Source organism: Lactuca serriola, chromosome 9 (assembly GCF_051521515.1).
Source record: "Lactuca serriola cultivar US96UC23 chromosome 9, Lser_US96UC23_V15, whole genome shotgun sequence".
NCBI classification, from domain to species: domain Eukaryota; kingdom Viridiplantae; phylum Streptophyta; class Magnoliopsida; order Asterales; family Asteraceae; genus Lactuca; species Lactuca serriola.
In genome coordinates, this window is record NC_136416.1 from 213,854,795 (window position 1) to 213,871,023 (window position 16,229).

Genomic DNA, 16,229 nt, shown 5'->3' on the forward strand with positions numbered 1-16,229 from the left:
TCCCGAACAACCCTGCTGAAGAAGTTTCCTAGCCCTCGCATCTGAACAGATGATTGGCCCCTACAAAGCCCTCTCTCCATGAATAACAAAAATCAAGCAAGAATATAGCAAATTTCGGAGTTCAATCACAAGATAGAACAACAAAAACAAGAGAAATCAACAACAAAAAACAAACTCAACACCAAACAACAAAGTGAAGAAATATTTTTGGAGTTCAAACACAAGATAGCAGGTTTTTAGGGCTTGAAAACATCAATTGCACAAAAATCGATCAGACAAGCACAATAACACAGCAAGAACAAAGAAAAATCGATCATAAAGATGCTTGAAAAAAATAGACCATAAAGTTGCTTGAAAAAATCGACCATAAGAACACAATAAGAAAACTTACCGAAGAAGGGGGAGGTGGATCGGCGCCGTCGGAGGTCCGATGGCAAGCTGAGAATCGATGGTAAGAAGTAGAGAAAGAGAGAATGTTGCTCGATGGGAGAAGAGGGGGAAGAAAAAAAGAAGGAGACATTTCTTTGGGGCCAAGGGTATCAGACGGAAAATTTTCATCTAGACTTCTCAACATATCTGACCATTCAATCCCATTTCTTTTATGTCTGATTGATTAAAAGGTTAAAGAAGCTTCAACTGAACAATCTGAATCTAAATGATCCAAAGCCAACTCTTTAGATGATGAAGAGGCCAAACAAAAAGACCCTAAATAGAAAAGTAAAGGGTAATACTTTTCACCGAGTACATCTAAGGGGACCTAAACTCCAAGTACGTCTAAGGGGACCTAAACTGTAACATTTATAGTTTGTCCCCGAGTACCAACACTACTCTTTTTATAAACCCAAAGCTATTGTCCTGCCGCCGTCAAGAGCAAAACCCTCAGTTCATCAACAATGTCGCAGTCATTGGAGCTTTTGCTTATTCAGTTCTTGATGCCCGACAATGATGCACGGCGGCAAGCGGAGGACCAAATTAAGAGGCTGGCTAAGGATCCACAGGTGGTTCCGGCACTCGTTCACCACCTACGAACGGCGAAGACGCCCAATGTCCGACAGCTTGCCGCCGTTCTCCTCCGCAAGAAGATCACTGGTCACTGGGCTAAACTCTCCCCTCAGCTTCGCCAGCTTGTCAAACAATCTCTTATTGAAAGCATCACTATGGAGCACAGGTTCGGAATTGCCATTGTTAATTAATGTTTATGTTATATCAAGCTATTTCAATCTGTAGAATTTATTGTGAATGTTTCTGTGACGATTCTAATTGTAATTTAATTACTCCAGTGGTCCCAAATCAGATTTTTTTTCGTGAAATTGAAGAAATCTTCTATCTTTTTGAGGTGGAAATCACCAAACATCTCAAAGCATTACGTTTGAGTAGTTTTATAGAAAGTGAAACATTTGTTTAAAGAACACGCATCAATTAGGTTTCTTCTTCATTTGTGTTTTATGCATTCTGACACCTTGTAGTTCTTCTTCTTCATTTTGTGCCCCTTATTATCTAATCAACAAAGTAAGACTAATTTTGCCTGATGGATGTCTTCTACTGTCAGTCCACCTGTGAGGAGAGCTAGTGCAAACGTGGTGAGTATCATTGCAAAGTATGCCATTCCTGGTGGAGAATGGCCAGATTTGCTTCCATTTTTGTTCCAGTGCAGCCAGAGTGCGCAAGAAGATCATAGAGAGGTGCTTTACCTTTTTTGATTTTGTATCTTAATTTTGTTTTAGGAATACCAATGTACACACATACATGTACTATAAGCATCATATGATTCATATCCACAGGTTCATGTACTTTTTCAGCAATTCTTTCTTTTTCTATGATGCCAGGTGGCATTGATATTGTTCAGCTCCTTAACAGAGACAATTGGTGATTCTTTTCGACCATATTTTGCTGATTTACAAGCACTTCTACTCAAGTGCCTACAAGATGAGACTAGTAATAATGTTAGAGTGGCTGCCCTCAAGTAATGTTCTATGTCATTATCTCTCCTTTTAAATTTGGTTTTTAAGAAACATATATAATGCTGACATCATCTTGAACAGGGCTGTTGGCTCTTTCATTGAGTTCACTCATGATGCATCTGAAGTGGTAAGTCTATTTGTTCCCTGGAGGGTAATATTGTAATTATTCTACTTGTTCTAAAGCTACATCCCTATCATATACACACAGATTAAATTTCGTGAATTTATCCCAAGCATATTAAATGTTTCAAGACAATGCCTTGCATCTGGTGATGAAGATGTTGCAATAATTGCTTTTGAGATATTTGATGAACTGATTGAATCTCCAGCACCTCTTCTTGGTGACTCAGTCAAAGCCATAGTCCAATTCTCTCTTGAAGTTTGCTCAAGTCCAAATTTGGACTCCAGCACACGACATCAGGTTAGCAGTGCAAAAGACGTGAATGCCCTCAATTCATTTCATGGCTTCCTGTTAACATAATTCATGTTTCAGGCTATTCAAATCATTTCATGGCTTGCAAAGTTCAAATCCAGTTCCCTCAAGAAACACAAGTTAATCGCTCCAATCCTTCAAATCATGTGCCCACTGCTTACAGAGTCCACCAATAGGGAAGAAGACGATGATGACCTGGCGCCAGATCGTGCTGCTGCAGAAGTTCTTGACACCTTGTCATTAAAGTTACCAAAACATGTTTTCCCAGGCGTCTTTGAATTTGCTACTTTAAGCAGTCAAAGTGTTGACCCGAAGTTTCGTGAAGCTTCAGTGACAGTTTTGGGTGTTGTTTCAGAGGGGTGTTTGGAGTTAATGAAAGAGAAACTTGGACCAATTTTGCAAATTGTGTTAGGGGCTTTAAGAGACCCTGAACAGGTTGTAAGAGGAGCTTCCTCTTTTGCATTAGGTCAATTTGCAGAGTACTTGCAGCCTGAGATTATTTCACATTATGAAAGTGTTCTTCCTTGCATTCTAAATGCCTTAGAAGATTCTTCTGATGAAGTCAAGGTAAATAGATATTATTACAAAGTCTTTATCTTCACATGTTAATGAAATTCAATTCTATTTTTTTTTCAGGAGAAATCATACTACGCATTAGCTGCGTTTTGTGAGAACATGGGTGAAGAAATTCTTCCATTTCTTGATTCTTTAATGGGAAAACTATTTGCTGCATTGCAAACCAGTCAGCGAATGTTACAGGAAACATGCATGGTAAAAACACAATCTTTATGTAATTATATTGTAAATGATTTGAATTTGATAACATTAATGACATTCTAGAACTTTCTATTTTCTTTCTACAGTCTGCAATTGGTTCAGTTGCATCTGCTTCAGAGCAAGCATTTCTTCCATATGCTGAACGAGTTTTGGAACTCATGAAATCTTTCATGGTGCTTACAAATGATGAAGATCTTCGTTCAAGGGCAAGAGCTACAGAGCTTGTAGGAATAGTTGCCATGGTTGTGGGAAGGGCAAGAATGGAACCGATTTTACCTCCTTTCATTGAAGCCGCAATTACCGTAATACCCCTCTCTTTATAGTTTATCTCCATCTAAATCTTTATATTTTCAAGCGTTTTTGAGTTTGATTAGTAATTTAAATATACAACTTAGGGATATGGGCTGGAATATAGTGAACTTCGTGAGTATACTCATGGATTCTTCAGCAATGTAGCAGAAATCTTGGAGGATGGAATGATTCAGGTATTTGAAAAAAAAATTAAAAAATTTGTGAATGTGTGTATGTTAGTTTGTGTTATGTGTGACATAACTTTATATCATAAAAAACAGTATCTTCCACATGTTGTCCCTCTGGCGTTTTCTTCATGCAATCTTGATGATGGATCTGCTGTTGATATTGATGATTCTGATGAAGATGAAAATGTGAATGGATTTGGTGGAGTTTCATCTGATGATGAAACTCATGATGAACCAAGAGTGAGAAATATCAGTATAAGAACTGGTGTTTTAGATGAAAAGGCTGCTGCAACTCAAGCTCTTGGTTTATTTGCCTTACATACAAAGAGTGCTTATGCCCCGTATCCTTTAGATTTATAGTTTTGTAAATTTTTTTTTTATAAAGCAACTTAACTGTAGCCTGTAGTTTCTTTAATAAAATTCAAGATATTTGGAAGAATCATTGAGGATTCTGGTGAAGCATTCTAGTTATTTTCATGAAGATGTTCGACTTCAAGCCATCACTGGCTTAAAACGTAAGTGTAGCAACATCCATAATTACATATTGAGATTAATATTGTTATATACACATAAAAATACAAGATACGAGCTATTTTTGGACATTACATTTTCCATTCCAAACTGCATCTAAAAAATATATTTTGGTTGTATACATTGTTCTTTCCAGATCTAATGTTTAGTTGGTTTTGAATGGCAGATATTCTGACAGCTGCACATGCAGTCTTCCAAGGTCATAGTGTAAGTATTTTCCTGTCCATTTTTTCTTTTACAAATTATTTGTAGTTGTTTTTTGGTATTTTGTTTGTTCATGGAAGATACATCTTTTGTGTCCCCATCTGTCAAATTTTTTGTGTTTTTTTTTTTCAGGATGGAGCATCAAAGGCAAAAGAAATTCTTGGTGAGTAGTTGACTTGTTATGGCAAAAATAAACCATATGACTTTTGGAATCTCTAGATTTTGACTCTGTTCTTTGATCTTTTCACAATTTGATAAAATTCAGATACAGTGATGACTATTTATATAAAAACAATGAATGAAGATGATGACAAGGAAGTTGTTGCTCAAGCTTGCATGAGTGTAGCAGACATGATCAAGGATTTTGGATATGTTACTGTCGAACCATGTATGGAAATTTTTAGTTTTTTTTTTTTTTATATGAAACATGTTAATGTTTTTTAATTAAATTTTCTTTTATTATGAAAACTAACTTGTTAAATGTTCTCATCAGATATGCCTCAGCTTGTAGAGTCAACTCTGGTCTTGCTTAAACAGGAATCAGTTTGTCAACAAATAGAATCAGATAGTGATGTTGATGATGATGATACTAGCCATGATGAAGTGCTTATGGATGCTGTTTCAGATCTTCTTCCTGCATTTGCTAAAGCCATGGGGTCCCACTTTGCACCAATCTTTTCCACTCTTTTTGAGCCTTTAATGAAATTCGCTGTGAGCTTTCTTATATGTATCTATTTAGTATATACACATGACAAGGGTATTTTGGTCATTTAAATTGTTGTCTTGCAGAAAGGATCACGGCCATCACAAGATCGGACAATGGTGGTTGCATGCCTTGCTGAAGTTGCTCAGGATATGGGTGCTCCAATTGCTGCCTATGTCGATGTACTTTCTTGTCATTTTACATACTTCTCAAATTCCATGTTTATCAGTTTTCGTTTTTTTTTGAATATTTCATTTCATGTTTCAGACCATAATGCCCTTGGTACTTAAAGAATTAGGTTCATCAGATGCAACTAATAGGAGAAACGCTGCATTCTGTGTTGGGGAGTTGTGCAAAAATGGTGGTGTCGCCAGTCTCAAGTATTTATTCTTCTACTTTCTTCATACATAAATGATGTTTAAACAAATATTTTGTAATGATTTATTTTATTTCTCTCTTATGAATAAATCAGATACTTTGGTGATGTGTTAAGAGGCCTTTATCCATTATTTGGAGAATCAGAGCCAGATGATGCAGTAAGAGACAATGCTGCTGGAGCTGTTGCAAGAATGATTATGGCACATCAGGATTCCATTCCCTTAAACCAGGTTCATATATATAAATATAAAATAATAAATAATAAATATTAAATAATAAACAAAACAAATAAATGAAACTAACTTGTATTTATTTATTTAAATATTTCTAGGTGCTACCTGTTTTTGTCAAGGTTCTTCCTTTAAAAGAAGACCATGAAGAATCCATGCCTGTTTACAACTGCATTTGCAGCCTTGTTTTAACATCAAACCCACAGGTAGTATTTAAGTGTTTATTTACGGTTTAGCCCCTGAAGTATTGTTTATACCGATTTGGCCACTAAAGTTTTGTTTTATTTTAAACAGATTGCTCCTTTAGTTCCGGATCTGGTTAATGTTTTTGCACAAGTGGCTTTATCTCCAGTTGAAACTCCAGAAGTCAAAGCTCAAATAGGAAGGGCTTTTGCTCATTTATTATCAATATATGGTCAACAAATGCAGCCTCTGTTGAGTAATCTTTCACCTACACATGCCAATGCTTTGGCTGCCATTGCACCAAAGAGTTGACCCAAGAGTTGACCGTAATTAAGTGCAAGTTCATGTCCAATTTGGCATCTTGTGGAGTATTCTTATTTTTTTTTTTGAAAGTTTTCAGCTTGCTAGAAAGACCATCATTTTTCACTCAGGTATGATGACTTTCATTTCAATGGAGTTAATAATTCCATTCCTTTATTAATTGTTGTATGTATGATATGGTGGATGCAGGTTTTTGGTTTGACTTGGTCAACCAGAACGTCTCCAGTTTTCCCTAATGGAGGTGCATGGTTTTCTTGTTCCAGTTTTGATGTGTGGTATTATTTATTATTTTTCTGTTCTGTTGATTTATTTATAAAGCTTTTACATATGGTTGGTTGTGTTGATATAGTGAGGATACAATTCTGGTTCATCTCATTGGAGAGATGTGTATTTAAGTGATGGGTTTTAGGGTTTGATTTATTTAATATAAAGTGTGATGAAAGGTTTGGTCAAGTCGCATACTCTTGTATTATTTCACCTCATTTTACGGTTTTCATTATGAATTAGCCAATAATTTTTCAAAATTTGTAAATAACCACCTCGTTTGAAAATTGGTTAGATTTAAACTCACATTTTGAGTTGCTATGTGGTGTACCTCTTAACACCATATCAACACAAGTTTCCAATCACTTACACAAGGAAATACTCAACATTCTGTCATGCCAATACACTTCTAATTTTTTAATATAAAAATAATAAGAGAGTTATGAAGTATTAACAGGGGTGCCATGTCAGCATACCTTGTGGCGCTTTAGCACCTAAAGCACCATGCTGCATAGCCTAACATGTTTTTTGTTAGAAAAACTAGGTTCTTGAAAAGTACTTATTCTAACAAAAATGTATTTTAAGCGTGTGTATACTTATAATGGTGTCAAAACAAAAAACTATTTTTAAAAAAAAGTAATTTAATTAGCTTATCCTGTGTAAAAATGCTATAAGTTGATAACCTCTTTTAGTGTTTGGTAAAATGACTAAAAAAAGCATTCTGGAGATGTTGGACAATTATAAGTTATAAGGAGTTTTGATAAGATAGAGGCGAATAATTTATCAAAAATGATTTATCTAAATACTCATTTTAACTTATAATGGTGTGTAACTGGTAATATGTTAAAAAACTCAATTTTTAAGTTTAGCCAAATACCCTCTAAAACTTTTAAATCTTCAAACTAGAGTTTCTAATTTTTTTGAATGCCAAATCTAATGTACTTCTAAAATACTTTTGAATCCATAAATCTAATATATTTCTAAAATGCTGCTTAATCCACAAATCTAATCCAATATACGACCTCAAGAATCGAGGACATCACCTAATAAAACACTTTGATTAGAGTTTGCTAATTTATTTGTGAATTTCGAATTTGATTATATCACCAATTTCAAACTTATTAATGACTTTTTCAAACCTGTTCTTTGTGTTTAAATGATAACAAATCGTATTTTGCATTGAAATGCTATTGTTATCCAACTTATTTTGTTTTTTCTGTTATCCCAAAAGTTAGCTCAAGCACATCGACAAAAATGTAGTTTATTCTTGATTCTTTACGCCTTGTTCCTGAGGTTTTTTTGTAAATTCATTAAAAGAAAGGGAAATAAAATTTTGACGGAAAGAAAGGGAGGTGAAGGAAAATATTCATTATTCCGTGTTCCCGAGTTCGAAAGAAATGAAAGGAAATGGAAGAAAAATTTTAAGCTTTTGTGTTTCCGAGTTAGGAGGAAAAAGAAAATAAAACATAAAATTTTCCTTCCCCTCACTTTCTTTCCAAATCCGTTCAATTTGGGAGCAAAATTTGGAAGGAAAATATAACTCCAAAATCCTTCCCCTCCCCTCACTTTCCTTCCATTAATAAACTCTGAAAACTCGTAACACGAGTTTCCTTCCACACCCTCACTTATCCTTCCATTTCTCTCCTAGAACTCGGGAAGAAGGCGTTAAAGTGGGAGCAGTGAGCAATCAGCAATAAGCCAAAACACAAATAGAAAGAATGGTCGCACTGTTATCCTCTGTTAGCCACGCGATTTCTAACGCCACCACTTCCACACTCCATCGCCGGAGCGTCAACCAAACGCACTCTTCCCGACTTCATTCATCCTTTCAGTTGTCGGCGTTCGGTTCTCGTGGTTCACACAACGATGCGGTTTGCATCCGTAGTCGGAAGCCACTCTCACCAATCACCTATTCTTCCAACTTCGCACCCGTCGCTGCAATACCTTTCGACCTCTCTCCTCCTCCGATTGACCACGACCTTTATGTAAGCAGCTATGAATCACAAGTGTTTAATTTCAAGTTTTCTATTTTGTAACAATTCTGATGTCGTGTAGAAGTGTTCGATTAAAACCTATTGATGGTATCTGAGATTTAATTTCGTCTTATTGCGTGTTAAATGTAGTACTAATCATCCAAAATTTCATTTTTAAAGTTTAGGTTATTCTATTTGACCGACTGTTGTAGTGATTTACTGCTTTCCTTAATTTACTTCTTCAAGTGATGAGGTTGTATGCTTAATGCTGCTTATAAATGATCTTAAGTCTGTAAGATCATTTATAAGTATAATTGAACAGCCAAGATGACATTTGCTTTATCCATATCTTTCTTATTAGATTTAGAACTCAGAAACCAGATAATTATACACTAATGTTCCTTCAACTTTAAGCCAATAAAAATTGAATAATTTGGTTCTTGTAGGATGACATGGCTATAGCAGGGGCAAAAGTGTCAGAAGATTGGATTATTGAAACATTCAATAACGATGAAGATGCGCTAGATGCAGTTGACAATGGCACTGTGGTGGGTACTAACAGGTGCTTTATGCTTGTCATTGTTAATCTTCTTGTATCCTTCACATTGTAATGTTTTATACATTTTTCAGAGTAATTTTACTTTTTCCACTGTTTGCAGGTTGTTGATCTTTCCCATTATGGTAGAATAAGAGGTAAACTTTCACACAAAGGTTTTCTACATATTTTTTATAATCTCTCAGAATTAATTATGTAGTATTTGAATTTCCAAATTTCTATTGATACACAGTGAGTGGAGAAGATCGCATCCCATTTCTTCACAACCAAAGTACTGCAAACTTTGAAGCACTTTCTGAAGGAGGGGTAAGCCAGTCTTTTTGTTACTTTGTCTAATCTTGGTTTTGATTATTTTAAAACTGAATCTTGTAGGGATGTGACACTGTCTTTGTTACTCCAACTGCTAGAACAATTGACATTGCACAAGCATGGATCATGGTAATTTTATTAATCCCAAAAATGTCGTATTACTTGATTAAAAAAAGTTGTTTTATAAATCTCACAAGTGTTTCTATTTTGTAGAAAACAGCAGTTACACTAGTTGTATCACCATCGACAAGTAAAAGTATCAGTGAAATGTTAAATAAGTAAGTTTTTTGACACATTTTATAACAGAATGTAACCAACTTTTTTGACAGTTAATACATAAACAACTTTCTTGAATTATTGCTTTGTATTAAAATTTAGGTACATATTTTTTGCTGACAAGGTTGAAATTCAAGACATTACTAACAAGACATGCTTATTTGCATTAATTGGACCAAAAAGCAATCAAGTATGGCTTCCATGAACTTCAACTTTAAGTGTTTTTTTTTTTTAATTTTTTTTAAAAAATTCCATTATTTATCTTCTCAAAGTGCAATGATTTTAATAATTCTGTATATGGTATTTTGACAGGTAATGGTGGATTTGAATCTTGGTGATCTTATTGGACAACCTTATGGCTCACATAAGCATTACAATGTAAGTTATTTCTGTATGCAGTTTTATTAAAGTAATAACAAAATTATTATTTTGCTAAAATTGGTGACTATTTAGTTGGAGAATTTATTTAAAAAGTTTAAAATTCCAGGTCAGCGGTAATCCAGTAACTGTGGCAGTGGGAAGTGTGATCTCTGAAGAAGGTTTCTCACTGATGATGTCACCATCAGCTGCAGGAATGGTTTGGAAAACTCTTTTAAGTCATAATGCAACTCCAATGGGTTCAAATGCATTTGAAACATATCGAATTCTTCAAGGTCAAATTAAAAAAAAAAAATAGCAACTTACTTTCATAATTAAAAAAATAAATTAAAAGTACAATGCTATAATCGGATAGATTCCTCAAATGTACAGGAAGGCCATCACCTGGTAATGAGCTTACCGATGAGTTTAATGTTCTGGAGGCTGGTCTTTGGAATGCAGTGTCCTTAAACAAAGGTATTAAATATTTTATTATTTTTCTTTTAATATTTTATTAAAATAAAAAAAGTAAAAGGTAAAAAATCGTATCAGGTTGTTACAAAGGGCAAGAAACCATATCCAGATTAATCACATACGATGGCATAAAACAGAAGTTATGGGGCATTCAACTTTCATCCCCAGTGAAACCCGGTACTCCAATTACAGTTGAAGGAAAGAAGGTATAATTAAATTTTTTTTTTAATTCAAAATTAAAAATAAAGAAACCATGATATGTTATAATATGTTTTTTTGTAGGTTGGAAAGTTGACAAGTTATACTGGTGGAAAAGGGGGAAATGAGTATTTTGGTTTAGGGTATATCAAGAGAAAAGCTGCTTCAAAAGGGGACAAAGTTGTTGTTGGAGATGATGTTATTGGGACAGTTGTGGAAGTTCCTTATCTTGCACGACAGCAGCCATTGGCGTTGAGTTCAAAATCTTAGTATGGATTAAAAAAGAAACACTGTTTGTTCATAAACACTTTATCCAATCCTTAACTTCCTAACATCCTTTACTGGAAAGCTATAATTTTTCGTATACTGAGTTTTAACTTCTATTATCTATGAATCAGAACCATATCATTTATACAATTGAGAATCGTATGATGACATTATCGATGTAAATTCTGAAACATAAGTGAAGAAGGAAACCCAGATATACAATTATTTGAGTTGAGACACTCGGCATCACTTAACTCAAAAACCATTCATTTTAAAAAGACAAAATATGTGTAAATATAGTGTAGTCTATACCTTACATTCAAAGCTAAACCTGTAATAAACTTGGGAAAATGACACTTTAGCACATGAAAGTTTTGGTATTTGTCAAATTTGGTTACTAAAGTTTTTTTTTGGTACATTATTCAAAAAATTAGACGGTTTACCGGTTCCGATACTTATGTGGCTGGGTGATGTGTCCAATAAGCTTATTTGTAACACGTATGTGGGATATTGATGTGTCGAAGAAGCTGATTCGTCCAACAACCCTTTTTAATTGAAACCCTGAATTAGACCATTATTCAAATGTTACTTACCCTTTTGTGAAAAGTCAAATCCTCTCCACCGACTTTTGCCATCCTCAAAAACAATGTCTTCCAGCTTGTCCACTTCAAGGAATCGGCTACAAGTGACTTGTGTTCAAGTGCGAGAAGGGGTAGAGCTTTGCGATTGCAACGTTCTAGCTAAAGTACAAACGTGTTGGAAGATAACAAACCCTAGGAGGCGTTTCTGAAATTGTCAAAACAGTTTGGTAGGTCCCGATAATCCCAATCATGGTACCTTCGTATTTTAGGGTTTGACTGTGGTGTTTCTTCGTGAAAAGCCAATCATGCTAGATTTGTATTTTGAAAAAAAACCCTAATTTTATTTTCTTCTTGAGGAATCTTTGTGATCATGAATCAAACCCATTTCGTTAATACATTAAAGGCATTTGATTTCCTTAATCTTTATTTACTATCTAAATCAAAGCATTTTCATTTTTTTTAATGGATTGGCTATTTACACACTAGGCTCAAGAAATGTAACTTCTTTGAATGGAAAGACGATGAACAGGAACAAGAGCGCTACAAAAACCTTTTATATTCTCTGAAGCAAAAACTGGATGCTAAAGAGGATTTATCTGAGATGAACAATTTGAGGACAACGATTGCTGTAGTTGAGTTCCTGCTGTCACAAGAGAAGTGTAAGGTGGCAAAGAGTGAGAAAGATGTTTCTGATTAAAGGAAGGAAATATGTAGATACAAGATGATATTTGCATTGTTGTTTGTTGGCTTGGTATATTGTGTTTTGATGTTAGGGAGTGATTGTAGTTAGTTAGGGGGGTTGGTGTAAGCTTTTGTATGTTTTTGTAAAGGCATACTAGAAAACTCAATAATGATTGGCATTTTGTATGTTTGGAAGCTGCTTTTAGTTAGAATTTGGGGGTGTCAACCTTGGTGTGTTGATGTTGTAAGCTGGTAAGTCCCTAATGAAAGGGCATTTTATAACTATTGTAAAGCCAAATTGAAAGTCCCAATTGTAGGGCATTTTGTATAATTAGATGTTGGAAATGTTTATGTTATTAAAATATGCATGCCTTGTTTTCCTTTTATTATATATAATTAAATTGGTTGCAGTGCATGGTATTATATTAGGAATAAAGTAGAAAGTGGTCCATATGAAAAGTACACTATGTATGGGGACCATTTTCACTTAATAGTCGGTGGATGTTTTTATAATTGAAAAATGGGACCTTTCAACCCATTAAGAGCAATATCCAGGACCATATAACACATTCACATGCATGCACATGATTCTAAAATTTTCCATGCAGAAATATAAAAAGCCATCTGTCGTAAAGACCACCTTTATCACATTCACATGTATGCACAAAATACCCTTTTATGTCATGACTTTACTTAAAAAGACAACATACTTTCATAAGTGACCAAAATATCCTTTCATGTCATTAATTTACTTAAAAAGGAGCCATACTTTCATAAGTGACCAAAATACCCTTTTATGTCATGAGTTTACTTAAAAAGCAACATAATTTCATAAATGACCAAAATACCCTTTTATGTCATGAGTTTACTTAAAAAAAGGCAACATACATTCATAAGTGACCAAAATATCCTTTTATGTCATTAATTTACATACAAAATGAAATATACTTTAAAAGTTCACTCTAAAACTTTACCAAACTACCCTTTTCGTCCTTAATTTACTAATAACAACAACATGGAATAAATATGACCAACATAACCTTTTCAAATCACATGTACATAACAAAGACAATTACCTTAAACTCAAACAACAATCTAGATACACATACATTAAAATCAAATGAAAATTACCATCATCCTAATACACATACATTAAATCCAAATAACACAAAGAAAAATTCAACACTAATCAATTAGAAGAGCTTTTCCCTCAGAATTTCCTGGATCATCAACACCACCAATTTTCTCGCCTAATTTCAACTTCAAGATTCCCTCTGACTTTCTTCTCCTTATCTTCTTCAAAATCTTTGAAATGGTTTAACTCTACCCTACTGAACATGGACAATAGGAACAACCTCCTACATTTGAACATTAGCAACAACTTGGACATTAGGAATAACCTCATCAACTTGAACATTAGCACCAACAACATCCTCACCCACAACACCCTCCTCAACCTCAACAACCTCCTTACCCACAACACCCTCCTCACATTTATAACTTCTAGGTGGAGTAACTTGCATATATTGACTAAAATCTCATGTGCTATTGGATTCAACAACATTAGGAATAGCTTGCATATCATTTTGAGTAGTATCCATATCAATTGGAGTCATTTTGTAGCACCTGGTTCCTGGTACGTACTCCTTGTGATTAATATTTTAATTTTTTGCAATTTTTGCCTTGGACTCGGCGAGTTGAAGGACCAACTTGCCGAGTAGGAGCGGGATAAGGCGCGGGGTTTGAACTTTGTACTCGGCGAGTCGGTCCCCGGACTCGGCGAGTAGACCCTGTTTGGACAAAAACCCTAATCCGGACATTTGCACCCTATTTAAATGCTCTAACTTGGCCTCCTTAGTCCCTAACACTTCCAGAGAACTGTAGAAAGAAACCCTAGCCCCCATATTGTTTTTGAGAGTGATTTTGGCTTTGTGGAGAAGGTTTGGAGCTTAGAGGAAGGAAGAGGAGGTTGAAGTGTGCAAGGAGGGGAGGTAGATCCGGAATCTACACTGTGAGAAGCTTCCATTCAGGTAGAAAAGTTCTTACCTTGATCATTAGTTCATTAGATCCCCTTTTGTCCCAAATTAGTGGTTTCAAGCCCTAAAACCTCAAATTCCATGTATTCATGCTTTGAGTTCTGAAGGGACTTCAGATTGGGATCTTATGGACATCCTAGAAGTATAAAGTCTCTGTGGTTGGGATTATTGAGGTCCCTATTGAGTGTATTCCCCCTTAAAGAGCTTGGATTTGCCTTCTTGAGCTCATAGGTCCATGCATGCATGTAAAGTTTGCAACTTTACGTGATAAGCATGCTCTAGGAGCATAGATCTATGGGTTAGAAGCGTTGCATGTCTTAGTTTTGGTTTGTATGGGAAGTGGGTCGAAGGGACTCGGCGAGTCCCAAAGTGGAACTCGGCGAGTTTTATGTAGATGGTCTTAGACTCGGCGAGTTGGATTAACAACTCGGCGAGTCCTATGAAGATTGCCTGGAGCTCGCCGAGTCGTTCTTCAAACTCGGCGAGTCATATGAACTTTCACTGAGTAAGAGGGGTTTAAGTGTTGAAGGTCCAACCCTTCGTATTTGCACGTGGAATTAGCAGTGTAACGTAGCCCCAAAACCCCAAATCCTCTTACGGGATGTTCTGGTGAGGATTGGAAGCGAGTAGGGGATCTGCTCGTGGAACTCGGCGAGTTGCTCTCGGACTCGGTGAGTTGGATCACGAGTCGGTTCCATAGTCCCGAGTAGTGAGTCAGGGGTGACTCAGTGAGTGGAAAGAGAGACTTGGCGAGTAGGACCGAGTTAGTAGGAGAAGGACTCGACGAGTCTGTGCCACGACTCGGCGAGTCCAGTCAACTTCGAGTTGACCTTGACCAAGGAGTTGACCTTGGACCAGGGATGAGCCAGTCAATTGACCTAAGGATATTTATGAGTGGCTAATCTATGTGTATGGGTTTGTAGCCGGAGGATTACCGGTGCAGCAGCTAGGCGTCTAACAGTCGGACTTTCGGTAGCTACTCTTCGAGGTGAGTTTCCTTCCAGTAGTAACGGGTCTAAGGCATCAAGGTCGGCCCGATTAGACGATATGCTAGTGTCGGAGTGTGGGCAGAGCCCGTATCTCATGGTCGAGTTTGATTATGATATATGCCAGTATGATAGATTTGTCTATACTCGTTATCTGTGTGATACTTGTATATGGGTTAGCAGCTGAGTGTGGGCGAGGCCCGTATCTCTCTGATAGTGGAGTGTGGGCAAGGCCCGTATCTCTCAGATAGCGGAGTGTGGGCGAGGCCCGTATCTCCCAGCTAGCGGAGTGTGGGCGAGGCCCGTACCTTCATGAGTGTGGGCGAGGCCCGTATCTCCTAGCTGTTCATTGAATGTTTGTATGGTATGAGGTATTATGGGGGAACTCATTAAGCTTCGTGCTTACAGTTTTCAGTTTTGGTTTCAAGTACCTCTTCTTCGAAGGGGAAGGAGCCGGCGCGGTAGCGGCCCATCACACACATGCCTCGTATTCCGCATTATGAGATCTTCCTGGGGATTTGTACTCTGACATTATTATGTTTATGAAATGTCATGATCGGTGACGCTTTTACTTCTAAATGCTTTACTAAGTATATGTTTTAAAAATGAAAATTTTGGCTCGTATTTTTGGGATGTTACAAGTTGGTATCAGAGCCCTGGTTTGAGGGATTCGGAGACACTTTCGGGGGTGTCTGAACTCAAATCGAGGGATTAAAAGATTTTAAAGCAGAAAATATTTTCTAAAAAGCTAAGTAAAGAGTTTTAAGAAGAAGTGTGTGATGTGTGCGACCGGCCGAGCTCAAGTAAGTATTCCCCAAAGTACTCATACCAACTTATGTTATGTTTATCAATTTTAGTAGAACAGCATGCTAGAATAGGACTAAGGATCTAGGAGTGATGCCTTATGTGCCTGCTTTATATGTTTAAGTGTATGAAAATTGCATGCTAGAATTGAGTAGACATCCGTAGGATAGCCTAATAGGGTTATGCCTGATAGTATGAGTTTAGCATGGTATGCTAGTTCAACTTTTCTCTATGAGGACAGATATGCTTGAGAATGTTCCCTTTTTG

General features: G+C 36.2%; 2 protein-coding genes across 2 annotated transcripts; both read left to right on the forward strand.

Annotated features, from left to right (window-relative positions):
• The first annotated feature begins 833 nt into the window (after positions 1 to 833).
• LOC145072447 (ARM repeat superfamily protein) lies at positions 834 to 6,653 on the forward strand. The gene is made up of 21 exons (XM_079018866.1): positions 834 to 1,168; positions 1,550 to 1,682; positions 1,827 to 1,963; positions 2,043 to 2,088; positions 2,170 to 2,382; positions 2,455 to 2,961; positions 3,031 to 3,165; positions 3,258 to 3,473; positions 3,567 to 3,656; positions 3,744 to 3,991; positions 4,077 to 4,165; positions 4,348 to 4,388; positions 4,518 to 4,548; positions 4,651 to 4,773; positions 4,879 to 5,096; positions 5,175 to 5,270; positions 5,356 to 5,468; positions 5,561 to 5,696; positions 5,798 to 5,902; positions 5,991 to 6,310; positions 6,390 to 6,653. The coding sequence occupies exons 1-20, from the start codon at positions 894 to 896 to the stop codon at positions 6,189 to 6,191; spliced, it is 3,153 nt and encodes a 1,050-aa protein (XP_078874992.1). The 5' UTR covers positions 834 to 893; the 3' UTR covers positions 6,192 to 6,310; positions 6,390 to 6,653.
• Positions 6,654 to 8,056: 1,403 nt separating this feature from the next.
• LOC145074121 (Glycine cleavage T-protein family) lies at positions 8,057 to 11,024 on the forward strand. Its single transcript, XM_079020539.1, has 12 exons — positions 8,057 to 8,449; positions 8,884 to 8,985; positions 9,097 to 9,130; positions 9,226 to 9,299; positions 9,366 to 9,431; positions 9,516 to 9,580; positions 9,681 to 9,768; positions 9,891 to 9,956; positions 10,066 to 10,231; positions 10,329 to 10,412; positions 10,488 to 10,615; positions 10,692 to 11,024. Exons 1-12 carry the CDS (start codon positions 8,183 to 8,185, stop codon positions 10,875 to 10,877), a joined length of 1,326 nt encoding a protein of 441 aa, XP_078876665.1. The 5' UTR covers positions 8,057 to 8,182; the 3' UTR covers positions 10,878 to 11,024.
• The last annotated feature ends 5,205 nt before the right edge of the window (positions 11,025 to 16,229 follow it).